General features: G+C 49.6%; 11 protein-coding genes across 11 annotated transcripts; 3 read left to right on the top strand and 8 right to left on the bottom strand.

Moving 5' to 3' along the window:
• Positions 1 to 673: 673 nt before the first annotated feature.
• VFPPC_15813 (hypothetical protein) lies at positions 674 to 850 on the top strand (the record flags this gene model as incomplete). The annotated part of the gene is made up of 1 exon (XM_018293566.1): positions 674 to 850. One exon carries the CDS (start codon positions 674 to 676, stop codon positions 848 to 850), a length of 177 nt encoding a protein of 58 aa, XP_018145176.1.
• A 447-nt stretch (positions 851 to 1297) lies between these two features.
• On the bottom strand, positions 1298 to 1528 carry VFPPC_15812 (hypothetical protein; the record flags this gene model as incomplete). Its single annotated transcript, XM_018293565.1, has 1 exon — positions 1298 to 1528. One exon carries the CDS (start codon positions 1526 to 1528, stop codon positions 1298 to 1300), a length of 231 nt encoding a protein of 76 aa, XP_018145175.1.
• Positions 1529 to 1740: 212 nt separating this feature from the next.
• VFPPC_04569 (FAD binding domain-containing protein) lies at positions 1741 to 3594 on the bottom strand (the record flags this gene model as incomplete). The annotated part of the gene is made up of 1 exon (XM_018283907.1): positions 1741 to 3594. The coding sequence occupies one exon, from the start codon at positions 3592 to 3594 to the stop codon at positions 1741 to 1743; it is 1854 nt and encodes a 617-aa protein (XP_018145174.1).
• Positions 3595 to 5339: 1745 nt separating this feature from the next.
• On the bottom strand, positions 5340 to 6066 carry VFPPC_04567 (hypothetical protein; the record flags this gene model as incomplete). The annotated part of the gene is made up of 2 exons (XM_018283906.1): positions 5340 to 5595; positions 5651 to 6066. The coding sequence occupies 2 exons, from the start codon at positions 6064 to 6066 to the stop codon at positions 5340 to 5342; spliced, it is 672 nt and encodes a 223-aa protein (XP_018145173.1).
• A 2706-nt stretch (positions 6067 to 8772) lies between these two features.
• VFPPC_04566 (Fibrillarin) lies at positions 8773 to 9975 on the bottom strand (the record flags this gene model as incomplete). Its single annotated transcript, XM_018283905.1, has 4 exons — positions 8773 to 8831; positions 8903 to 9566; positions 9641 to 9771; positions 9855 to 9975. The coding sequence occupies 4 exons, from the start codon at positions 9973 to 9975 to the stop codon at positions 8773 to 8775; spliced, it is 975 nt and encodes a 324-aa protein (XP_018145172.1).
• A 695-nt stretch (positions 9976 to 10670) lies between these two features.
• On the top strand, positions 10671 to 11687 carry VFPPC_04565 (60S ribosomal protein L17; the record flags this gene model as incomplete). The annotated part of the gene is made up of 4 exons (XM_018283904.1): positions 10671 to 10673; positions 10860 to 11073; positions 11270 to 11457; positions 11532 to 11687. 4 exons carry the CDS (start codon positions 10671 to 10673, stop codon positions 11685 to 11687), a joined length of 561 nt encoding a protein of 186 aa, XP_018145171.1.
• Positions 11688 to 12357: 670 nt separating this feature from the next.
• Positions 12358 to 14706, bottom strand: VFPPC_04564 (F-box domain-containing protein; the record flags this gene model as incomplete). The annotated part of the gene is made up of 1 exon (XM_018283903.1): positions 12358 to 14706. The coding sequence occupies one exon, from the start codon at positions 14704 to 14706 to the stop codon at positions 12358 to 12360; it is 2349 nt and encodes a 782-aa protein (XP_018145170.1).
• Positions 14707 to 16816: 2110 nt separating this feature from the next.
• VFPPC_13661 (Zn2/Cys6 DNA-binding protein) lies at positions 16817 to 17587 on the bottom strand (the record flags this gene model as incomplete). The annotated part of the gene is made up of 1 exon (XM_018291435.1): positions 16817 to 17587. The coding sequence occupies one exon, from the start codon at positions 17585 to 17587 to the stop codon at positions 16817 to 16819; it is 771 nt and encodes a 256-aa protein (XP_018145169.1).
• A 1047-nt stretch (positions 17588 to 18634) lies between these two features.
• VFPPC_04563 (glutathione-S-transferase theta, GST) lies at positions 18635 to 19452 on the top strand (the record flags this gene model as incomplete). The annotated part of the gene is made up of 2 exons (XM_018283902.1): positions 18635 to 18763; positions 18913 to 19452. 2 exons carry the CDS (start codon positions 18635 to 18637, stop codon positions 19450 to 19452), a joined length of 669 nt encoding a protein of 222 aa, XP_018145168.1.
• A 319-nt stretch (positions 19453 to 19771) lies between these two features.
• VFPPC_04562 (malate dehydrogenase) lies at positions 19772 to 20677 on the bottom strand (the record flags this gene model as incomplete). The annotated part of the gene is made up of 3 exons (XM_018283901.1): positions 19772 to 19805; positions 19860 to 20397; positions 20470 to 20677. The coding sequence occupies 3 exons, from the start codon at positions 20675 to 20677 to the stop codon at positions 19772 to 19774; spliced, it is 780 nt and encodes a 259-aa protein (XP_018145167.1).
• A 2200-nt stretch (positions 20678 to 22877) lies between these two features.
• VFPPC_04561 (golgi membrane protein) lies at positions 22878 to 25225 on the bottom strand (the record flags this gene model as incomplete). Its single annotated transcript, XM_018283900.1, has 3 exons — positions 22878 to 24781; positions 24877 to 25044; positions 25108 to 25225. 3 exons carry the CDS (start codon positions 25223 to 25225, stop codon positions 22878 to 22880), a joined length of 2190 nt encoding a protein of 729 aa, XP_018145166.1.
• Positions 25226 to 25502: the final 277 nt, after the last annotated feature.

Raw genomic sequence — 25502 nt, 5'->3', positions numbered from 1 at the left:
GTCGAGATCAAATGGATCAAGAACCCACATCACAAATCAACTAGTCAGTAAAATCACAGCATCTGGAGCTGTTTGCAACCGAGAAAAAATGGGAGACTCCACCCCCACCGGCCCATGGACATTTGGAAGGAACCAGACATGTCAGGATCATGAATTTGTGATGATGAGGCAATCGAGCGACCAGGTGGGGCGGTTTGGGTGGGTGGATTTGAGAAAAAGTCCGGTACGGTATTTCAGTTTTTTGGCCGTTCCGAGCGGAATGTGGAGCAGAACAATGGATGTGTTGTTGGAACTGGCTGGCTATTATGCGGCTATTGTCAACCTTGAACAGTTCGGCAGTGGCAGATTAGAGCTGGCTGTGGTCAGCATTCAAAGTTGCCATGTGCCATGCGCCAGATTCCACCAGTTGACGTTCTTGTGCAACTCGCCCCAGCTGAAGGGTTTGACATATTCCCTCAGGAGCCTACATCATGCATAATAAGCGGTTTGTCAGCGTCGTGACAGTGGGATCGGTAAGATGTGGGTCCCTTGCCCCACCAAACGCCGAATCAGGAAGCCCCTCTGTCGTCACAAATCACACTCAGACTGTTGAGAGAGCAGCACTGAATCAAAAAATGTGGGATCTATGAAAAATGTCCCGCGCGCTTGTTACAAACCTCGGAATCGAAATTCAATGTTCGGAATTTGGGGTCCCGGATTTATGAGATGGTTCCTATTCTCGGTCTGTACCTGGTTCGGCGGGCCACGGTCTTTTTGTCACCCGCGGATGCTCATGGATTCATTTGATTTGAATCTTGCTACGTCTGTTATAAATTTGTCAATGGTGTGGTTGCTTGTGTTGATGACTTGATGTTGAGGGATTACAAGATTCATATGTGCTTCATCAGGATAGCAAGTTGGCCCACGCACTCAACCAATTAAATAAGGAATAATGAGGAAGTAGGCATTCGCAGATATAGTTACACTCTCGTGCGATACACCGGCGCAATATGACATTTTAACCTGCTCTGTGTGCTCTGCATCTATCGCACTTGAACCTCGGAAAATGGGAACGGTATAGGGTAGGAAAGTATCACTTCGTCGTTCAACCACACCTCCTTTCTCCTTCCCACACCAGATTGTACGTACTCAAACGTCATACCACGTCACCTAGCACCAGTTCGATGCTGGTTGTTGCCACGCCATCGAGTCTCTTGTTGTACGACTCACAGTTCTGGTGGCAAAAAGGGTTAGGTAGAGGCACTGTATTTGCAATTGAATGCTACCACATCTAGTTCGTACATTCTTTTGATACCATCTAATAGTCCAAAACCCTTTTCTCCCAATCCATGTATTCGACCATTGCGTTTTTACGACCTGTGTTCATATAGAAGGACCTGTCAATGTACTCAGCCTGCTCTCGCTCACATCTTCCCATACCAAATACATCGAAAGCAGCGCACGAAAAGCCCGCCAAATGATATTGCCTATAAATCAAAGCCCAAACGCCGTTGTGAATCCTGGTTAGACCGTACTGTGAAGAGCCCATGCCTCCGTTGACTGTCTAATATGCATCGTGACCCATCGATACCTGCGAAAAATTCCTGAATCCCAGAAATAAAGAAGTGAAAAAAAAAAAAAAAGGTTCGTTGGGATGATGCGCATCCCAACCACGTTCAACAGTGATACAAGAAGACAGTCGTTATATACGAGTTCATTCTTGGTCCCTCGAAAAGACGACGATAAATGATTGAGGGGAGGTTACCAAGTCTCAGCAATGTATTGGCCTGCTTCCTTTTTGAGTTGCCAGAAATTATTGGCTTCCTCGCGCTCCAGGTTCCCCTTGGACATGGCGACATCGATAAGAGAATCCTCGACGCCTTCACCCATGCCCTTGGAGCTTCCGCAGACAAAGATACGACCGTCCACTGAGTTGGCAATGTACCAAACGAGGTCGGCTTGATTTCGCACCTCCTCCTGTACATATCGGCCTTCACCCCGACGGCTCTGCACGACTCGCTTTACTTCGTCTTCGTGCACGCCCCATTCGCCACTGTAAATTTCATCCACTAGCGAATCGCGGATACCTTGCAAAACCCAGACTTTGTTGGCACAGTTAGCTTGCTTCAGCCGCCGCTGTACGAAGCCACGGAAAGGAGCAATGCCGACACCAGCGCCAATGAGTAGCATTGGGCCGTCTGAGTTGAATTGCTTCGCCAAAGGGTTGGCCATCAAGCCCTTGAACATAGGAATGTAAAACTCAGGAGTCTTTTCTCCGGACTCCAGCGCCTTGATATATCGTCGGGCTTGTCTCTCGAAATACCCGGATCCAATACCAGTGCGGCAGCCCCTCTTCCAGTCATTGGTCTCATGAACTGTGACGGCAATCTCAATGAGACGGTGCTGCTTCTGATCACGAATCTGGAAGGACTCATGGGGATCATTAGACAGGGAGTAAAAGCGCGGCATCAGGGGTTGCAGACATGACAACATCTCATCCAGAGGTGGATGAGAGGTGGGGAATGCGTTCAGTAGCTGAGAAACCGTAATGTGGGGTCCGGTTCGGAAATCGCAAAACGTTCCTTGACCTTCGGAGGAACAGAGGAACAGCAGAATCTTCTTCTCGTTGTCTGCTGTAGCATGCTCAGCAAGAACTCTGAGAAGAGGCTTTGTGGGAGGGTATGACTGAAGGTCGGTGCACCACGTTAGGAGATCTCGACGAGTGGTCACTAATTCTCGTGGCTTGTCATCACCCCAAACTGTTGGGTATCTGCCTTTGGTTGTGGTCAACAATACAGGCTTGTCTCGGATGAAACGAGGCACCATCAACGTGTCAAGGACATCTTCAACCACCAAGTCACAGTTGGGAGCCATGACGCCGATGGCACCGCCAACTTTGAAATCCGTGCCATCCTCCACTGGATAGTCGGTGATGTCAAGATCGAAATGATATGTGCGCTTCTCGGCTCCATCCTTGGTCAACTCCCGAGCGGTATGAATCTTGGCTGGATAAACATGGTATGGAGGATGCGGTTGGACAAATCTCGGAGGCTGAATTGCGGTGTCGATAGGGGACAGCTTCTGGGCCAGACTGTCCTTGTCTAACACATTGGCTGAACCATTGGGATTGGAGTCGCGATCGAAGCCAAGAGATATGGCAGAGTCGGTAGGAGACGGAGCACTTCTTGGTTTGGAGATTGATTTGAACGAAATAGTCTTCTCAGGCATATCGGCAATCTTGGTCAATGCGGTAGGAATATCGCCAATCTTGAGGCCGAGTGATCGGAAGGCATCATTGTCGGGTAGAGGAACAGACTCGTATTCGATACCGGCGCGGCGGGAGCCTCCCATCAAACAGCAGCCACCACCGCAGCAGCGACCGACGAATTCGGCAGTCGTCTCGCCGGTAATGCGCTGGATATCGCGAGCATTTTGCGCAATTAGCCTCGTGGAGGCACGGCGTTGGCGGGGTTGGACTCGGGTTGTAGGCTCGTCTTGGTCGTCTGACTCTTCAGAGTAGGTCAATGAGGGGGCAATTGACGGAGCCTTGGGCTCTGAGGGAATGCAATCGGATGTAGAGGACACAATGCCCTGCACCTGAGCCGATTCGCTCATTTTGGACGTGGAAATTGTTGCGCTGGTGGGAAAACGCGTTGAAAGAATCGTTGAAAATAAAAAAGGTCGCGAGGCGTAAAGTGGTTTGGTGCTTATGGGTGTTGGCTGGTTGCGAGTGGCAAGACACCGAGTTTTAGAGGTCAATGGGTGTTTCTAGCCCCTGCACATGCCGACAGGTTGCAGGCCAAGAAGGGTGGCGTTTGTAGGAGCCCGAAGGTCTGGTGCAAACCGTGCAATCCAATGCAACACAACCGCCAGGCGTATATGAGAGTTGGAATACCGAGAAGGGACGGAGAGATTGGAAGTCTTAGGAGAGGAAAATGTTGTTGGAGAAGTGAATTGAATCTGGAGTCGGCAAACTTTGGAGTCCAGGTGGGAGAGGAAACCGAGGGTTTTTGGGCTGCGCCTAAGCCGGGGGCGACCAGACCCAGACCCATTTATCAATCAATGGCTCCATTTGATGTCCTCATCAACTTGCCATTGGGTCTGGTGCATGTGGTACAGTACGAAGTACCAGACTGTACTGGAAGTACCAAAAGGGCAGAGGCTGCAGTGGAGGTCTGGCATTGATTGGAAAGATGAATGTGGAGGGGTGTGGGCTGATGAGTCTTGGACTGGTAAGCAAAATATGAACCTCGGGTTTCCACACTGTGCATTGAGCCAATGGCTTGGCCAAATTTGTGGCTCGATGCTGATGAAGGTCTGTCTAATCAATCAGTCTGGTTTGATCAATCAGGTTACTGTACCAGACGTGTGATGTGGCCTGTATCAGTTGTAGCCAACATACTCTAGTAATTTCCATAAGCCAATTTAACGTTCTCCCCGGATATAGTTCATTTTGCCCAAAGATGAGAGGCTTCCCCCCCCCTTTCCCTTGGGTTTTGGTCACTTGGGGGCTCCAGTCAGTGTTCAACATGTCAAGTGCGACCAGTCCAGTCAACCATGAACTTTTTCGATGCTGGCTTGTGGGGCCGCAGCGCCAGACTTGACGCCTACCAGACTGCTACTGATTGATTACGGGGGGACCAAACAGCGAGGAGTCGATGACCTAATGATTGGATTATGGTGACATATGCGCCATCAGCACGAGATTGTCCCAGCAAACATTTTATGGACAGGGCTCCATGTCGGACAACAGGTTCTATGTCAATGTTGACTGGGCCAAGGCGCACCCTCCCCCCATGCCCAGTCTATCGGAACTTGAGATGTTTCACACAACACTGAATGTTGTGTGAACCAGCCCACCCACACGCACACACCCACACCGTGTCCTTTTTTATCAATCAGCGACGACGCGACACATCGCTTGGCTTATCCATCTATTAGTTGGCCACCGGTATTTGGCCCATCAACAAGTAATCTCGGTCGCGACCGCGAAAAAATCTCTGGGCAAGCCTGCTGTCGTCTTCCTGTGCCGTCGCTTGATCAAAACATTGGACCAAAATGGCGTTCCATCATTTTGGCTGGGCTGGGAGGACCAGTTGACATTACTCAATGTACCCCACGGCTCCCCCGATAAACGGAGCATTCAATCAAGTCTTCAGGCCTGGCCACCGGCAACCCGCAGAGCAAACCACATGACCTGGTCTTGTGAGTGGGAGCCCAACTTGGCATCGTTGAAACTTCATTTCTGCAGTCACAGCAATGGAGAATATTGGCGACAACACGATTCAATGTTATCTAACTACTCACACAAAAGAACACCTTCCGCCTCTCTGTTCTAATTGACACACATCAAGGCACAATCAGCATTCATTCGCCTCAGAATTCGCAAGAGAAATGAAGGTATCGCAATTATTGTTGTATTCTCGTTGTTTCACAACCATGGTTTGCTCCCCAGACTCGACTGCAAGAGCCTCCAATGTGCCCAAGCGTCCGGCAGATAACCGCCAGCTGGCAAAAGTATGCATGTGCATTTGGCCCCCCCATTCTAGAACAAAACTGTCAAAGTTACTCAAGTACGGAGTACAGTATGGCCGATAAAGGATGGAGGCATCACGCCTTGGTCCAAGCAGTTGGGTACATGTATGGGCCGACGCACATGTCCACCAACAGCAGAACGCCGATTGATAACCGACCGGCCCCCATTTCAAAACTGGGCAGTTTCTGAGCTTCTCGTGCCGTAACTAAGGCAATGCATGCGATATTATTTCCTATACTGTACTGCCAACCATTCAACCGGGACAAGTCAACCATGGTGATGGAAAAGCCGAAGGTGGGCGGTGATGGCTTGACGGCAGTCTCTCTTCCTATTGCCTGGATTGCACTGAGTACAGTGCCTTGCAAGCCATTGACACGAGAATTAGCAGCCTCCTCATTCCTCCTCAGTGATAAGCTCACGCCCCTTGATTGAATGTCATGATATGCGCACTGTGCGATTCCGCACCAGCCTGAGCTACCCGTCCAGGATACCGTCTTCCCAACCAATTTTTCTAGCCGTCTTGTTCCGTCTCGACTGATCCGACACAGCATCCCGACCCCTACCGAGAGAATTGCTCGGAAATTCTGAAAGTCTAGCAGTCGTTTACGAGGCAATGTCCGTAAACACTCAATGGAAAAAAACTAAAAAAAAAGGTACGGAGTCACTCTGAGCAGTAGCCCTGCCACGTAGATATGGGCGGATAATCCATTACTGCATCACGCATGAGGGAGTATTACGTGGGAGGGACAGTATCCGCCTTCAAGTCTGGAGAGTCGAAGGCTTCCAACAGTGGTTCAGTCCATGACCAATGGGCCAGTGGCGGTTGATACCACTCCGTCGGGCGAGCCCCATTCTACTGTGCCAAGACGCAAAGGCTGCCATTTGCATTCAAAGTTTCGTGGATCTGGCTGATGTTTCCTGCTCTTTGGGCCGGCTCCGGTTGAAAGAACACGAAAAAGATGGCCAACTTCCGCAATCGCAATTTCGCTTGCTATGGAATGGGTCCTGTAAGCCATTATGAGACAACCTTGTCCGGCAGTCCAATGGGATGCGCTTGTGCTTTGTTGAGGAAATTTTTTTTTTGGTTAATCTGATCATCTTATCAATCAGCAAATGATGGCATCCGACCTCCCCCTTGTTTGCTTTCACAATACCAGGACTCAATGCATTGGCCGAGATCGCCGACCCTGAATCTAAGGGACACTTGATGAAACATCTGATAATCTCCAATTCATGCTGCCCCTTTTGCTTCCCCTTGCACATCCCTACCCCTTCCAACACAAGCTGGGACCGCTTCCCAGCTACCAGGTCCGAACAGTTGAACAGGGCTTGCAGCACGAAGTACTCCATACGAAGTACATTCTTCCATTTTTAACGGGACTTTATTCGAGGCAATTGGTCCTTTCAATCGCCTGCGTCAGGGCGTGGCACTTGACTCGAGCTACTTTCGGCGCCTCTTCATGTGTAACTTGAACTCCTTGAGAGTGGTAACTGCTCTCTGTCCATCATGTTCACAGCGCCTTCTGGTGCTGAATCTACTTTGTTACGCTAAGAAAGTCGGCGAGCATCAGCCTGTAGGTATTGACCGGTCTTTGTGTTATAGATGATGTAGTACGAAGTACTAGATGCATTGACATCTAAGAACTTGCATGGGTGTTCTGTCCCAAGAATTCATCCTACTACTTTCTGCTGAGCATTACGATGACGTCCCACCCACGGACACCGATAAGGTAATTAATAGGGGCTTCATCCTAGAATGAGATGAGTGTACAAGGGAGCCACCTACCTAGGTCGTTATGTACACACTGGTATTTAGTCGTACCTTGAAAAGCAGCCCTCGGCTGTTCAGAGACGTAATCCGAGGTTACGGACCGAAGTCCCTGTGAGCATGCCGCATTGAGGCCTGCACCATGCGTCCAAGAGTTTCCCCAACGCATGCCCCCCAAAGCTTCAACTGGGTGGTGGATGGATTGTCTCGTAATTTATCAGGTCGAAAATTGGACCCGGTTCCGTGATCTGATGCTTCAGCACTCAGCACGTAGTCTATATTTCGGTCAATTTCGCCATAACCTTTAAGGGAATGAGGCTATTTAAAGATGATACTGAAATTGAGGTCTAAGCTGAACGACTCTAATTGGCGAAAGTGGCCAATCGTAAACATGAAGCACTCAAGCATACTGTTACGCTCCATGGAGCCACCCATTGTTAACGCGCATGTTCGAAGTCTGACATGTTCATGTTTTAGCTGCAGTGAAAGCAGATTTGTATACCATTTATATACATGCAGCAAATATAGCTCATCATAATTCTTACCACATCAAGGTAAGCGTTGTCTTGATAGAAATGATGGACATAACGCTCGGGGATTCGCATTTGTTTCATCCAGATTTCTATAACAGTGGCAGCATTCATCCCGTATGCTTCTCCATATCAAAAACCTAGAACCACTTCTTTGTAAACCATTTCGATTGGGACCCTAGACTACCGATATGCGAAAGAACTCGTCCCCCTTGGGCATGCTGTTGCATTGCATTGCCGTCCACTGTCTACCATTGTGCTGACTTGTAGATGCAGATTCTTATTTGGCGTATGTTTACCACCAAAGAAAGCCATGGGACGAATGTTTAATGGGCTGGAAACAATGATTTGATATTATCATTCTGCCCTAGGGGTAGCTACAATTTTAGCCGTGGTTAGGAAAATTTAAAGATTCAATGACCGTCAAACCTGTCGCCGCAGGACGGGCCTTTTCCATGCGCTACTGGGACATGTCCAGCAGTCTGTCTTGTTCTCCGGCGGCGGAGTCCTTCGGTTGAGGATGTAAGACTTCATTTTCGCAGCACGGATTTGCTCTACGCACCGGCGACTTGCTGCTGGACGAGTGATTTGTACGTTGTTCAAAAGGGGGACATAGAGTTTCGACTTTATTTCACAATGTCACGATCAAATTCCGACAAAAGTGGGAGTGTATATCTTTCAATTCGGCCCGACGCCCATAAGAATAATTACACACACAATCCAGTCCAGTCCGAAACGCCCTCTCGCCGTGGTAAAAGCATCTAGTCAAAGTTGCAAGAAATCAAAAAAGATTACGAGTATCCTCCAGCGGGAATGCAAAATCTGTGGTGCACAGATACAGCTCTAAGAAAGCCAAGTCGTAAATGGTATGATGAGAATCCTCTGCCAGCCGCTGAAGCAGCAAATAAAAAGGACTTGAATCTCGTGAAGCATCTCACGTCAACATCTCCACCGCCCTCTTACGACTTGTAGCGCTGGTACTCTCCGGCAACCAAACAATGGTCACGCTCAAAGGGTTCTAAGTGTTCGTGTTAGTTGCATGTCCTGTATGAAATCTCCAAATGAGACAAAAGTAGGGTAACTACTTACCCAAGGTAAGCTGGAACTTGGGCTTGATAGACTCGGCTCGCATCTTCTGGACCTCGCTGGCAAATACCTCCGCGGGAGGAGCAGTGCTGTCAATGCAGTTTGCCTTGATGGAGATGAGAATTCCGCCACCGACTTTGAGGAACCAGTTGGCGTTCATGGCGACAATACGAGCCTGATCGGGCTGAGCAACATCGGCAAAGATGACATCCACCATTGGAACGATCATGCGGTAGCGGGCTGGTTGACGGGCATCCTCAACAATAGGAACAACGTTGGTTCGCTTGGAAGCCATGCTAATGAGGTCACGACCGGATCGTGAAGAGAACTCGACAGCATAGACGTAACCAGTAGGGCCAACGACATCGGCAACGTGCGAGACTGAGGTACCGGAAGCACCACCGAGGTAGAGGACACGAGAGCCAGGGCGAATGTAGATGTCGTCGGCACCACCAGCGATAGCAGCGCACAGCTTGCTTCGGAAAGGGTTCCACATACGGTACTCAACCTTGGTTGTTGAGGTGGTGCCGTCGTCGTTCTTTACGGTTTCATCGACGGAAATGCGCTTCTCACCGTACACAGACTCGCCAGGAGTGAGATTTCGGGTGGCGATACCATCCTCCTTGCCACCACGGACAACGAAGACGCCAGGGTGACGGTGAGGCTCCTGTGATGAGTCTATGGTAAGCCTTCTTGCACGGATAATGCTTCCAACCCAACAGAACAACAATTGCAACATACAATGACAACTCTTGCACCGCCCTTTTGCCCAGCACCTCCACGAGCACCTCCACGGCCAGCACCGCCGCGACCACCGCCGCGACCACCACCACGGCCGAAAGAACCACCTCGTGCACCACCACGAGCGCCGCCTAATCGCCATCACAATGTCAGCCTCTGAATAGCTAAGATGAAAGATGATGAACACCTCAGCTTGATGAGGGGAAGATCATACCTCGAGCACCACCGCGGGCACCACCGCGACCACCACGATCACCACCGAAACCTCCACGACCGCCTCCACGACTGCCGCCACGACCACCACCGCGGGGAGCGCCTCGAGCACCGAAAGCCATTGATGAAAAGTCTTGGTTATAAATTCTGAAAATGTAAATGAAATGTTGTCTTCGGAGAGATTGGACGAGTTCCCAAACAGTGATTTGAACTCCTGATTGTTGGTTGTTGAACTTGCCGCTGGCGTAGCTGGCTGGTGTACTCGGAGGCTGGCAGTCTTAAGCGTCGAAGAAATTTTTGAAGCTTTTCCTCAGGAAGCTTTTTTGCAGAGGCCCACTTAACTGCCTTTATTGGCTAGTGTAATTTTGAGAAAGACCCTTCTTCGACCCGACTTTATTCCGGCTCTGGATGGAGAAGCAGGAAGAGAAAAAAAGCCGTCACACAACCAGGTCACGTGGATGAGGGGCAACTTGCTGTGATTATTGAGAGACTTTGAGGGAATGCACGGCGAAACCAGTTATGAAATGTGCAATTTTTCTTATTGTTTGCGTTTCAATGATCTATGTATAGAGAGTTCTAGAGTGGCTGTAGAGTTTTACACCATTTAATACAAGCGTTGTGGCGGATTCCTTGGTCATCACAGCCAGTTTTCGCGCGGTGCAGAGTGACAAGGGAGGGCAGGCAAACCCTAACAAATTCCCAAATCGGTAAGCGAGCTTTGGTCCCAGCCAACGCCTTGGGGTAAAAGTTCTGAATTTCTCAACTCCAGCCCGCGAACCCACGTCGTCGAATCAGTCACCACATCCAAGCCGTCGAGATGGTGAGTTATGCCCTGCAAGAAACGGTCGATTTGGTCACGGAATAAACGTATTCTACTGTGCAATGGACATTGCACTCGAGACAGCGCTGTTCCCGGGGATTCAATATCGGTCGTTTGGAGATTGGAGACGAGCATGCAACAGGACAAAAAGCGACTGACATGTTGGCCTTTTCCCAACAAAAATAGGTTCGATACGCCGCGACCGAGATCCAGCCCTCCAAGTCGGCCCGCGCCCGCGGTGCCTACTTGCGAGTTTCTTTCAAGAACACCCGCGAGACCGCTCAGGCCATTAACGGCTGGAAGCTGCAGCGTGCTGTTGCTTTCCTCGAGAATGTCAAGGAGCACAAGGAGGCCGTCCCCATGCGACGATATGCCGGCAGCACTGGCCGCTGCGCTCAAGGTACGACTTGAATTATGCGAATCGAATTACCCGGACGCCGAATCAGTCCTGTGCTGGAGTATCGATCCCCACGATAAACGAAGACTCGTCTCCAAACGACGTCCGGTTACTACGACACAGGACTTGATAAGGCCTTTCATTTCGCGCTGGAAAGAATACACTGAGAGAATGAATTTCTGACATGTAGTACCAATAGGCAAGCAGTTCGGTGTCTCCAAGGCTCGATGGCCCGTCAAGTCTGCCCAGTACCTCCTGGACCTTCTCAAGAACGCCGAGTCCAACGCTGATGCCAAGGGTCTCGACACTGGTGCCCTGATTGTCAAGCACATTCAGGTCAACCAGGCCCCCAAGCAGCGCCGCCGAACATACCGTGCTCACGGTCGCGTACGTTTTTTCAATCTCGACCCTAGTTTGCGAACTATTCCGTGGACCAGAGGAAATCTAACATGACATCACAGATCAACCCCTACATGTCTAACCCCTGCCACATCGAGCTTATCTTGACCGAAGGTGACGAGGTTGTTCAGAAGTCTGACCAGGTTGTTGGCCGTGAGGCTCATCTCAGCTCGAGACAGCGTGGTGCTCGTCTCCGCAAGGCTATCACCGCCGCATAAATTTATTTTGAAAGCGTGAGGCAGGGATGGATTGTTTTTGCGAAAGGGTGATGAAACAGGCGTAGGAATACTTGAAACGTTTACACATGTTTTCGGGGCGATACGTGGCTTTTCATCTCCTTGGTGTATGGCAGGCTACGGTGGGAGCATGGCATCAAAAATGGGAAAAGATCGCATACACATTTTCCTCTTTTTGCTCGGCAAGGGTTCTTGACGAAAATAAATCAACGACATAAAAAGGTCACATTTTAAATTTTATCCTGCCTCAGTGGTGTCTTGTGTGTAATGTTCTTGTAACAGCGTAAATGGCAACTGCACTTTTATTGTAAAGAGCATCATGACTCCGGTTTGCCTCGTTCAAAGGGCAAGCAAGAATGGGGCAATGCCGACTGCCTGCGTGCTAATTAAAATAACGATTACGCTACTAGTATATGTTCGTGACAAATGAACAGCGTTGTCGCGTGTAGACCTAGCCATGATTGTCTTATTCTCTTGCATCAAGTCTTACTTTTTGCAACTCCGCGGAACCTGCCTGTTGCAAATGATACCGTGAACCCGGAAAGACATATGTTCCTTACCGCAAACGCCGCCGTCAGAAAAGATGAAAATAAAATAAAGCATTGACCTAACCCCTGACACTGTGCCTGTCAGCAGTATCAGGATTCCCTTGCTAGCGTAGTGAAGCTTCTTCGTGGTAGTATACTGTATCATCATATCCCTCGATTTCACCGCTAAAGCGACCACATCCTGGCTTTCGTACTCCATCTGCTATTGCATCATCGATTACGCGTGCCTCATAGATGCCTTTCCAGCCCATCGACATACCGAAGCCAGTAGTGAGAATGACCTCCTCTTGCTTCGGTATCCATTGAGTGATCCTGGCCAGCAACATGTCTTTGGATGACTGCATCAGGCTCGTAATATCCTGATTGTTGACATGAGCTACGGTATGCCCAATGTGTGACTCAGACAATACAGCTCTTGTGTCCAAATATGGTGTATCGACTGTGACGTAGCCACATGATTTAAAAGACAAGCATCCAAGGCGGTATCTCAGCTCGTCCTTCGGAAGATCATCGGCATGTGGGATGTATCTTGCCACAATGTCAACGTTTACCGCCGAGGCAGTCGAAACTGCGTCGTCATCGGCTTGCTCAGCCAGCAGTTGCTTTATCTTCACACTTGGAGAGAAGTGGTCAATCAACCCTGCCCATGTGAGCAGATCAGGCTGATGGAGCCGATCTGTCAACGACTGATTTGAATCATTAGTCGGTGGATTGATAGAGAGCATCAGTTGCGGCAACGGCAGCTGCAGGACTGATGCCAGTGGCAGCTCATCCAGAGCCACATCCAGCTCCAAATCATTATCATCGTCGGCGTCGTCGTCATCTGCTAAAGCCGGAGGGCCGAGCTGCACTGGAATCGCTACCGCGGCGTTGATCAATGGCCCTTGCGCTACTGCGGTAGGAGGACCAGATAAGGAAACAGATTCCAATTCCAGCTTTTCGAGAGATGAAAGGGCGAACTGTCGAACCGTTTGCAAGAAGATATGTGGCGATGACCAGCAGTTCTTGAGAGAAAGATGCTTGATGTAAGGAAGATGTAGTAAATTTCTCTGGTCATCCCGCACCGCCGTCGGTATAACCATACAGCCTGGCGGGTTGATAAAGGGCACCGGGAGAATATACGAGTTGCGCTGATATGAGCTGGGGGCGAGTTCACCACCACATATCCATTCAAAATGAATGCTCTCAATACTGCGGCACTTTGCTATATGATCATTGAGCAGGGTGAAGACTTTTCCGAATGACTCAACAGGGGATATACTCATATCCTCAACAAAGCCAGGCGTAGAGGCGGTCAGTTTTCGCCAATCTGCGACAACCCCAAGTGATACGTTTTTAAGGCCGGGGATACTTTCCCAGAGATCTTGCCGACAAAGCAAGTGGACATGGCCACCAGGAATCTTTGCAATGGTAAAGGTGGTGACGTTGCGAAAGCAGCCTATAGAAGCATTGTCGATCATCGCCAACACATAGGATTGTATCATGGCACGGTGTGCCCACTCCAGCTCCAGCAACATCTCTTTTTGAGCTCTGGTAAGATTTGTTGGTATCAGGGGGGTATTTGACGCTTCCCTAAAGGAGGTGAAAGGAACGAGCTGGCGAAGTTCACCATCAAGGTCGAAACTTGGGGAAAGAGGCGATGACCTCTCGTCAAAATTAATGTCTTTAAGGTTGGTGTTTTCGGTATCGAGCATAATACGCACGGCCTCCGGAACCTGGTGTCCTGTATAGCCGGCGTCTGCCGCCATTCTCTCAAGAATGGTGTTTCGAAATGCCATCGGGTTAGGGAAAGTTGAGTGATTTGGATCTCGGGCAACATCATTGAAGTCGGCCACGGTGATGGCGGGCTGACGGGCACGCTGGGATGAGCGCTGATGTCGGCGCCAGTCCACTGTCGCGAAGACGGGATGCTGCACGATAGTATCTCGTGCCCGTTTGTCCGGGCCAAGTAAGAAGCCGAGGCCGGCATCGCAACATAAACCAATATTTCGTACTTTGGTTAGACACCGGAGTGCAGCTTTCATGCCCTCTGTTTCATCTGCAGTCTGCTCAAGCCCCTCAAGGTCGGTATATCTGTGGTAACTTTTGTGCGGCCAGCGGTAAATGCCCCAAAAGGCCGGAACTGCTTCCTGGGTTGACTTTACGGGAGGATAGGCAAGTGAGTCTTCGTCCAGCTCGAGTGAAAGGGCGAAGCGAAGGATATGGGGCCCAAAGGACTCAAAAATGTGCATTCCGTTGGAAAAGAGGCTGGAGGTGGAATGCTTCAAGGTGCCATCTTGGTTGCGACTTAGGCCGCTGTACAGCTCGGAGCGAAATGGAACAACGACATTGCGAAAGTACTGAGCCAAGATTTTGGCCTCAAACTCGCGACATACCAGACGGAGGTTCCTAACCTCAGCTCTAGTCAAGTAAGAGGTGATGATGTCGAAAACCTCCACCGGGACTTGTGCCATGGGCCATGGAATGATTTCTGGAGGAGTACGTGAGGGTTCAATGTTAGCTTGACGACGCCTTGGGGCTGAGGGCAATTAAGTACACTCCAGATTGGAAGAAAGAGAATATTCATAGAGGGTCTCTCCGTCGTGCAAGCTGGACATGACCGGGAGAAGAAGACGCTTGTCCAGGGAGAATGCGGCAGAGGGCAAGGTCGGATGGCGGATGGCTCTTTGAGTGATTGATTTATTGACTTGTTCAATGAATGGATGTGGATGAACAGATCTGAGATCTCGGCTATGAGGTGGACCAGATTGACACTTACGTTGCGGGAGTTGGAGTCGGACCCGGCAATGGCAGGAGCTCAAGGTCCCAGGCCACATCGAGTCAGGCAAATCAGGGTCAAGTGATGAATCCATGTCGGGAGTCAAGGTTGTTTGTGCCGCCACATGCAACCTGAGGGCGGCGGCACATGCAGCTTGAGCGGGCAGGAGCGAGCTGCCACTGTCAGTGCCACTGTCAATGCTACTGCCATCTTCGTGTTGACCATTTTGACAACAAGTGCAGGAAAAGATGCAGGGTCTGGCGAAATAGACATTTTCATCATTTTCATCTGCATCTGCTTCTTCTGCCCGTCCTCCCACTTCCGCTTCCGCCGCCGCTTCCACTTCTGCGTCTGCCGCTCCCGACCTGCAGCCACGCTCTCTCTGTTGTGTGCCTCTAATTCGGCCCGCCTGTTGTATTCCAGGCTTATCATTGCAATCCGCAGACCCCAAGTCAGGGGTGAACTCGAGTGAATGATCCCTGCCCGTGAAGCCACAGAGAGCGGACATAAGATTGGCAAGGCAGTTCATTTTCTTGCAATATGAACAGACCAACAAAGATATTGAACAAGCAAATAGATACACCGAATATCGGGAGTACAGCACAGTCTAAAGCGCTTATTTACTATATTTATATATAAACACTAGCTCACCTAAACATGACTCTAGTGTTTTAGTTTGTTGGTCCTCAACACGACAGCCTGTTTATCGATATTGACCAGACTTCATCTCATTCAACTAACTGACATTGATAACTCCGAGGCTGGTGGCGCATTCAAACTTCCATGCTGTCATAGCGACGGCGGAAGCGGAAGGCCTAGGGCGAACGGTGTTGAACTCTCAAGCAACCATCCCCAAGCTAAGTAAGCTGCAGAGATATTCGCTGACATCACATCGCAACATGTTACATTCTATATGTATTGATGAGCTTAAGCCCTCCCACGATCTAATGTACAACCTGTATGCTATTCTGCTTTTGCATTGGCGTTGACGCCTTCGTTCAGTCGCCCCCTTTGGGTGGCCGTCTTGTATGATTGCATACGCGTCGAAAGTCACAGGTCGATCGTTTAGAACAAAAGTCAAAACAAAGACACGGCCCATTCAGGCAAGTCAACAAAGAACAGCTCAAAATGTCCAAGCTTTACCTGACGTGCCATTGTTTATGTGACTGTTTACGTACCGCCGGGAGGTATTCAAACACTACTTGTGCCGTCTCTGTCTCTGAATGCTCCGGGGAAATGAATACTTGGTCATTATATGGGCCAACTGCAACAAATAAGAGACGTTTACTTCGTGTAGGTTCAACACCGTCATAGTCACATCGGTGACCATTCGTATAAGACCATTGTAAGAACCTATCTAATTCTATATTCATACAAGCGTTATGCCATCAAGGCTTTACAGTTCGACCGCAGCCAGCACTTGAAACGGTATATGGAGACACTAGTTGCACTGTCAGGATGCCATGCTCATTCATAACCATGGCAATGAACGTGCGTATAAGAAAAGGGTCCCACTGCTCTTATTGTTACCGCCTTGGCCGGTGAACGAGCTTTGTTTGGAGATATAGTAAGTCATCCGCTGCTTTTTTTCTCCAGTCCATATCCTGTATCTGAAAACCGCCTGTAATCTTGAGAAAATCTGGTGGCTCGACTCGCTCCGTCTGCCTCCCTTCACCTTGACCTGAGTCTCTGAGACGTTTTCGCCCGACTAACGGGCCGTAGAATTCGTGGATTCCGGTATAAAAGGGTGAAATAGCGCAAAGAGGGGCTTAGTGAGGGGAAATTACGCCGCATCGCCATATTCATCAATACACTTTGAATCGCTTCGAGCCATCACCACTAGCTCCGTTTCTCATTCTGTAAGTCATGACTCTTACACCTACAACATTAGCTACGCGCTGCAGTTGACTGCGCTCAATCTGTAGCTCCTTTCCAAGATCGGGGGAGGAGTCTAGCACTCCTAAGACAATGATTTTCAGTATTTGATGGAATAGGCGCAAGAAGGACACTGAAATTGGCTCGGGACCGAGATGCCCCATCGCTGCCTGAATCGATTCGAGATTAATTCGCCATGATTCCAACGAATTCAGCAGCGATGCTTTCTCGGATCGCAGACGACGAGTGTTGCTCGAAAACTCGGCTTGCGAAGCTTGGTCGAGGAATTCAAGCGTCGATGTAGCGAGGCCAGTGAGTTCTGTCCGCATATCAGGCGCGATGGTCCGAAGATTGTGAGGTCCAACAGTCTGGCCATGAGACGAGATCGGGCACACGGGCAATGCAGTCGTCTCGTTGACATGGGTTGTTGTTGGAGGATCCGCAAACTTGCACGGCGCAGAAAACAGCTTGATGATGAAAACGTCTAGCAATGGTAGTTGATCCTGGTTCTCGGCAATGAAACCTGGCCGTGTCCGGCACTCGTGCATGATCCCAAGTCCCCGAATGATATGCTGGATCATAGCGGCATAATTCCCCAACAATTGTTCGATGCTAATGAAAATCTGACAGCAGAGTAATGCCGACTTCAGCATGCCAAACCCCGGGGATGACAAATTTGACGCAAGACCACCCAGAGCCATGTTGTAATGTCGGAGGCCATAGTCATAACTCGGGGCATGCTGTCCGACGGACGTTGAACCATCTGTGGACGTCTCTAAGTCTTGTCGAAGGGCTTTAAGAGACGAGACTGCGTACTGTAGAGGTGGATAAGTTAAGCTAGCTTGGAGGAGTTGCCTGGCTTCTTCGTCACAACCAAGCTTCACGTCAAAGATAGTCTTGATTGAGAAGTACCGGCTGAGCTGCTGGATATCCTGCGGGGATATCTTAGGCAAGGTCGGCTGGACGAGTTGTAAGCCAAAATCTGACTTGACATGGATGCTGCTCCCAGGATGACGATCGTCTTTGATGGGTTGATGGTGAAAAAATCTAAATGGTGACTTGTAGCCGTCGCAGGTGCGGCCACTTTTGATGCATCTTTGGCAAAACGGCTTTTCCTCGTCGCATTTGACTTTTCTAACTCTGTCGATTGTTAAGTATAATGGCCGCAGCGTGGACCTTTTGTCTAGATTTGCAGCATACAACTGACCTGCAAGTTGTGCAACCAGTTTTTACCTTGGCTCTGCATGCGTTGTTTCTTTGGGGGGCAATATCGTTTCTGGCCATTATTTCGGTGAGCAGGTGATGCAGATGCCGAATAAACCACGGAGAGTATTGTAGCAAGAAATAATTCCGAGCAGACGAATCAAATGGTTCTGCACTGGTTGGTTCATCACGGAGACCGTGAAAAAGCCTAGACAGGGTCCACCAAGATTTCACGATGTGCAGTTGCCTCTGGTGAAGTTGTTGAAGTCATCGTAAGCAACGTTGACAAGGATCCTTGAAGACATACTCCATCGTGGGCCTCGGGCGGTAACTCGATTAGGAAGAGAAAGCGAGCTCACCAACCATCCATGCACGTATGCTCTTGTATGATTATGTTCTGAACTCGAATGCTCTGTCAGTCGTTTCTTATATAACAGAGTTGACGGCCAGATCTCTTTGATTGAAATATTATTCTTGTGAAAAACAAAATGCTGAGACTTACAAACAGTCTTTCATCCGTGTCGAAAATCATCCATAACTCCAAAATGCCAGCTTTTACTCTATACGGTTCTCGCGGTTCGACCAACACTGATCGTGTGCGTCTGACTCTCGCCGAAGGCGGTTTTACCGATTACGACCTTGTGCTTGTTAACCTTCAAAAAGGAGAGCAAAAGGTTAGTTAGACGTCCCGCTTCCTTACAAGCTCAATTGATAGACCCTGCTTTTCGTTGCGTAAGCATGTTTATTAGATCGCACACCCTGTCTCATTCACTTGCTTGCTGCGCTTCATTCTCATGAAAGCTAACACAACAATTGCATCTAGTCTAAAGAAAATATTCAACGCCACCCATGGGGAAAAATACCTGTCGTGACATTTCCTGATGGATTCACGCTTTTTGAGAGTCGCGCAATCTGCCAATACCTGGCAAGAAAGTACTCCTTTCCACTCCTGCCGGCCGGCTCTGACCTCGAATCCATGGCGCTATTTGACCAAGCGCAATCCGTAGAAACGCTCTACTTCGCAGATCCCGCAGGCAGAATCGCATTCGAGAAGTTTGCCAAGAAATTCATGGGGTTGCCTGCCGATGAGGCCGTCGTCTCAGAGGCACTGCGTTCGGTGGAGATGTTCTTCAATGTTGCAGAAGGTCTACTACGCCAAAAAGACTACATGGCTGGAAATATCTTCACTGTTGTAGATATCTACTACATTCCGCTGATCCAAAGACTTTTCGCATGCGGGTACGGAGACATGATTGTCAGTCGGGAAGCTGTAGGTGCTTGGTGGGATCGCTGCACGAAACGGCCGGCTATACAGAGGTTGTTGGCCGCTGACAGAGAGGTTGCGGCGGCTGCTAGTAAATAGAATAGACATTGAAAGTTCAACTAAATTCCTTGTGCTCAGTGCACTCCTATCATTGCCGCAGGTTGGGCCGGCGGGCATCATTTTGTAGCTTCACGGGTGAATTGTGTGTTATGGAACAACTGGGGACAAAACCATCATTATGAGCTATAAGTACTGTAACAAAGAAGTATATACAGGCACCCTCCCGGAAATCAAGGGGTCATTAGGTGCGAAAGAATACTTTAAACAGCAGAGCATCTGTGTGAAAACTTCCCCCCTTCAACCACGTACGTCATCCTTCCTCCGTCATCAGTACTTGTCCATTTTCTTGACCTGTTCTTCAGCTCTTATCTGGGGCTTGCCAGAACCAGTATCTATTTGCGGGCGTTAGCAACTCGAATGTGAGATTATAGGCCAGGGTATCTTACACTGCTGCGTACTGCACCTCGAATGATGCTGGCATGTCCTTGCAAGTAGCTGGCGGCGAACCTCCGGCCGTGTCAACACGGAAGATGTCTTTGATGTTTCCTGTCGTCCCATCTTTCGCCGTGAGTCGAAGCCAGGTCACAGCCTTTTCACCCTTTGGACCAACAGCAGCTGTTGAGGGGGCATTGGCAGAGCTGTTCTTCGCACATGGGACTTGACCGATGGCCAACGCCGGAGTATCCAAGTTGAAGAACGGAGTCGGCCCGTCAAAGTAGTGTACGCCAGACTTGGCCATGACGGCCGGGCCAAGCTTCTCAGATTCGTCGAGCTTGAAGTTTACGGCCATGGCTGGGATTTGGGAGAGAAGGTCCGGATATAGAGCCGCGACACAACTGGCATTGAAGAGGGTAGCCACGGCTCCAATGGCCTTTGGGGCGGCGCTGGGGTTGTTTGTATCGCAAGTATAGTTCTGAGTACCTCGACCAACGGCTACATGACGTACAGTTAAGCCAGCATCTGGAGGTGGGAGCCCATCGACACCTGTTGAGAGGCGATTCATGTTAGTCTGGCTTTGTAAACCAGGAATTCTCGGAGTGCATAGGGATTGCTAACCGATGGGCATGTGCGCTTTGGAGAGGTCGCACACAGGCGGCGCCGAGAGAGCTTTGGCAGCCTGGACCTTGGCGGCGATGAGGTTGAAATATCCGGACAAGTTGTCGAGCGCACTGACGGAGTTGCCTTTGATATCCAAGCTTGGGAAAGTTGGCGCGGCAGTGGCACCGATGACAAATGTCGTCGATAAGAAGGTGGACAGACGCATTTCTACGTTGTTGCTTTTCGCTTTCCTTTCTCTTTCCTGTTCTTTTCAAATAGTCTGCGATTACAGACAAGACACTCCACAGTTGGCCAAGGTTAAAACAAACACCTCGTTATCAGGAGAAATATGAGTCGTAAAAACGAAAAACACACTCCAAAGAAAAGGAAAGAAGACAGAAAAGGCGGAAGATAGGATCAAAAGGTAGACGACACAAAAGCGTTGACACAGAGAGTAAAGAAAAATGGCAGAATTCAGTAGCCTCAACGTAAGATAGAGTCGACAAATGAAATAAGGAAATAAGGAAACAAGAAAAGGGAAAAGGAAAAGAAAACAACCACCGACCGGGATGGGTATATTCCAGCCAGTTGAAGATTGGTAAAGATTTTCCAAAATGTAAAGAAGAAAAATAAAATTCCCAACAGTAGCACAACGGCAGATAGCTCTATTATAAGTTGGAGTATGTCGCTCCCACACCTATGGTTTCTGGTAAAGAGATTACGTCGGATGCATCAAGAAAATGTACCACTTGCATGTAAGTACTAAGGGTCTTTACCATGTGTGGTTGTGCAGCCGCCCATCTTGCCTGGGCTTCGGCGTCAAGCATGGCACTGGCCGATGGACAGTAGTCATTGGACGAACAGATCTCGAACATCAAGAATAGAATACATGGGCCAAGCCCAAGTGCGGCTGGTGGATTGGACAAGATGGAGTATGAACATGAACATGCAGACATGGGATACATGGGAGGGGAGCATCATGGGCTCGGTGGGTAGGATAGAGGTTCCACGCAGTTGCATTGGTTTTTCTTGGAAGCATGCGTGTATGTACTCATGCAAGTCCCAACATAGATTGATGCTTTTTATGGCACAGCGACAACGTTTAGATTTGTTTCGGATCTTGTCATCCAATTATTTCCATCGGTATGTTGTATGCGGGCTGCCAAGGATGGGGGGGCTGGACAAATGCATCGCTGATTGGACGGCATTTAAGCGCCTTGCCTTCCGACCCTGAAGAACTACCCTGGTCTGGTCTGGTCTGCTAGGTTAGTTTATTTGTGCATGTAACTGTGTCAGGTGTGTGTGCACAAGTCGTTTTGTGCACAAACCATCAATGTGTATGAGTGGGCGCATGTCAAGCACCAGCAACTTAGAGCTTGCAATCTTGCAGACCCGTCTATTGGATAATTACGCCGAGTTTCGTTTATAGTACATACATTTCATCATCGGATATAGTCGATTGAAACATTTCGGCTAGATCCCGACGGAGGGTCACGCATGTATCATCTGTTACACTAGACACCACGTTCTTCAATCAAATGCCCCAGCTTGTTTCCGGCGCCAACAGTCAATTTGATACTCCACGTGTACCGAGTATTAAGTAGTTAGTCTGACAACCTGATGGAGACAAAGACTATACCATACAGTTGGCTACCTAGTATATACGTACATGCACACGTCTACATGCTGCCCCGACACACGACACGTGCAACTATCTCCTCCATCCTAGACCGCTTAGACAACCAATGTATGGAGCAAGTCGAGATCTTGGCGGATGTCTGCCACCAGAACGCCACCATCTGCCTTCGGCGCTTAGCCTCTCCAAAGTGTTGAAACAGAGGTCTGGTGTCGCTTGTCCCAGGACGCCTATAATGAACCGGAGCTGGGGAATACTTGGCACTATCTGCTCTTGTACCTATTCATCTATTCATTCGCCTGGTGAAGCGCTGACACCATTTGTCCATGAGCTCTGGGGCCATGATTGGACCTGAGATACTACACGGCTAGGCCTCTACATCTGGCCGGCGCCTCGTAAAAATAGAAAGTTTAAGCTGACCCAGTTGGCGGGGGTGAGAACTGGACAAAAGGTCATACCGAATATTCAGTGCAAACTTGACTTTCCCAAGCATAGTATAGTCATGACGACGAAGCAAAGAGCGAATGTTGCTCTAAATACCACCGTTCGCTGTCCATCCTTGAACAAGACGGAAAGCTGGGCCTTCTTGCGTAGACTCGTAACTTCGATTACCGTTTTCTCTCCATCCTCTGGCCTGTCCTGGCCAAAGGGCTATCTTACACCTCAATATGACATCTTACATCAATGGTTCGGCCAGTGGCTGCATATCCCCCGCTTCCTGGCAACTTGGTCCAGCCTGATGCCAACCCTCCCATTCTCTTGACAAGGTCAAATGGCCATCTCAATGTCATCAATGATTGTTGAAGCCGTCTTGCTTCCAATCACCGTGACTTGTCCTGCCGGCACCCTTAGCTGCCCCGGCTGCAGCAGCTCCAGCCGCGGCAGCAGAGGAGCCCAGGCTGGTCGCGTGTTTCTCAAAGTCTGCGCTGCCCAGCCAGTATAGGGAGAAAAAGACGAGTACATGTAGTGCAACACAATAAGCAGCAAAGAGATTCCTGCTTGTACGAGACGCCAGCACCATGCGCGTGATCGAGTACACCACCCTCTCAGGCAGGCTCATACGTCGATAAGCCCGAGCTGACTCCCGACCACGAAATGCCGCAAAGGGTGAAATGTTCGACTCGTAGGCTTTGCGATATCTGTCCATGGCCATCCCGGGATTGCCTGATTCGCCGATGGAAACAGTGGACGGGTTCGGATTAGAAGAGTAAGCCGATGATGAGGTTGCTGTTGCACCCCCACGGTTGTATGTAGACACGTATCTGGTCTTTTCATACAAGTTCAGGTTATCCTTCTGCAAAGCTGCCACCTCTTGTCGTAGCTGCTGTACAGTCCGGTGAGTCTCGGAGAGCTCTTGCTCAAGTTCCCCGTTCTTCTTCTTGAACCGATCTCTCTGCGCTGTCACCATTGGCAAAATTCCAGACCCGCCTCCCATCGGCTCCCGGTCCCCTGCTGTTGACCTCGGGTCTAGGCCGCTAATGATGGACGAAGTGGGCGATATCCTACCCTTCCGTGTCTGCGCCCGAGTCACATATGTGCCGGCGACTGATGCACCGGATGGGAAGGCATTGGCTCCTTCAGCCTGCATGTTCTCTAGATCTTCCTCAAGTTTTTGATTCAGGTTTTGTGATTTCTCCAACTCCGCGTTTGTTCTTGAGAGTTCCTCCTGCAAATCTTCGAGTCGAGTTTGTAGATCGTTGTGGGATACGCGAAGGACTGTCAGCTCATCACCCAGTTTCTTGTTGCGTGATAGAAGGAGTTTCTCCAACGAATCGCCCTTGTCTGCGCCGCCTTCAAACTTCTCTCCCACTTCATCGTCGTCCCCGGTGGAAAATTCAATACTCTTGAGAACCTCCAATTCTTGCTTGATGTCCTCGTAGTCGTTCCACTTTTGAACCTTGGATTTGAGTGTCTCTTTTTCTTCCCTCAGATGAAGCGTTTCACGCTCCATTGTACGCAATTGGGAATCCAAATCACGCTTCATGCTTTCCTTTTCCATCCTCGACGCGTCCAACTTTCGGATCAGGGAAGAATTCTCTGATCTCATACGCATGTACCCGGGATCGTCTTCTAATCGCTTGTCGGGTTGACTTGAGATGGAAGATTTAGCTTGGGCCAACTCTAGCCGTAGTTGCTCATTCCGAGCCTCAACCTCGGCCAGCCTGGCGCTGGTGCGCTCGATATCAGAATGGAGCATCTCAAGTTCGGCGCTGGTAGCCTTTGCGTGATGGCTTTCAGAATCCTCGCCCACCTTGCCAAGTCGCTGGTTGACCTCGTAGCTGGCTCGCATCTCGTTGAGGAGGCGCTCTTGGTGCTCGACCTTTTCTTCCAAGCTCTTCTCTTTCGCTTCCCAGTTATCCTTCTTCTCTTCCATGACGGCGTTCCAAGACGATTCGACGTCCTTGATCCGGCTGTCGAGATTGTCTTCGATTTCCTTCCGGGAAGCTCGCTCCTGCTGAAGTTCATGCTCGGAATCTTCCAGTTGAGACGTGAGTTTGGATACATTTTCTTGAAGTTCCTTATTCTCTTTGGTAAGTTTGGGGAGCGTTTCCTCTGATAGGAGCATGGAGTCGACTGATGCCTCCAGTAGCGGGTACGGGTCTGGTGCTTCCGATATCGACGTATAAGCCTGTAGGAAGGCCGAGTTGACGGATTTAGAATGATTTGTCAGAAGATCGATGAAATTTTGATAGGCTGTTGACTTTTGTCAGCTACAGAGTACGATGACACATGGCACTTGCAAAATCACAACGAGTGACAGTACGAGATGTAGGGGTCGGTTGATTTACCTTTCAGCAGGCCCTTGATTTCGGTCAATTTGCTTGGGTCATCGAGTTTTCGAAAGTCTTTTGTCTTTTGTGCCAGTTCCTTCCGCTGCACCGTAGAGTCGCGTTGATATGTCACGATGTCTGATGCAGTGTTGTCGAGGCCCGCCGTCAGAGTAGTCAAATCCACGTCTACGGAGTCTGGTTAGCGAGTCTGAACGCGTCGACACTGTAAATGCATTAGAGCACACGCACTTCTCCAGGCTGAAATAGCATTCTGGAACTTATTTCCCGCCCCCTCGGCGGTCGGCACATCAGGTTGTGCTGTAGAATGGGCATTTGGCGTGCTGACGCCATCCGCAACCTCGGCCATTGTGAGAACGAGGTTTGTTCAGCTTGATCGTTAGGAGCTGCGCATTCGACCGGTGTAGGAGCTCTACCATATATGGGGGTTAGAGGTATGTCAGTTGAGCAAGGCTGCAGGTCCGAGATGCTGGAGTCGGAGAGCTCAGAGCCTAGAGTTATGAGGATAAAGAATAGAGTGTGGAAGTGCTGTTGTCTCGCAATGCCAGCCAACGTGTTCGTCACAGGGGAGGTGAATAAATGTGGCGCAAACCGGATGCAGCAGGTCTGGAGAAGGCAGTCTGGTA

This window comes from Pochonia chlamydosporia, chromosome 3, assembly GCF_001653235.2.
Source record: "Pochonia chlamydosporia 170 chromosome 3, whole genome shotgun sequence".
NCBI lineage: Eukaryota > Fungi > Ascomycota > Sordariomycetes > Hypocreales > Clavicipitaceae > Pochonia > Pochonia chlamydosporia.
Note: the sequence above shows the minus strand (reverse complement) of the source record. Positions and strands in the feature narration are given on the sequence as shown.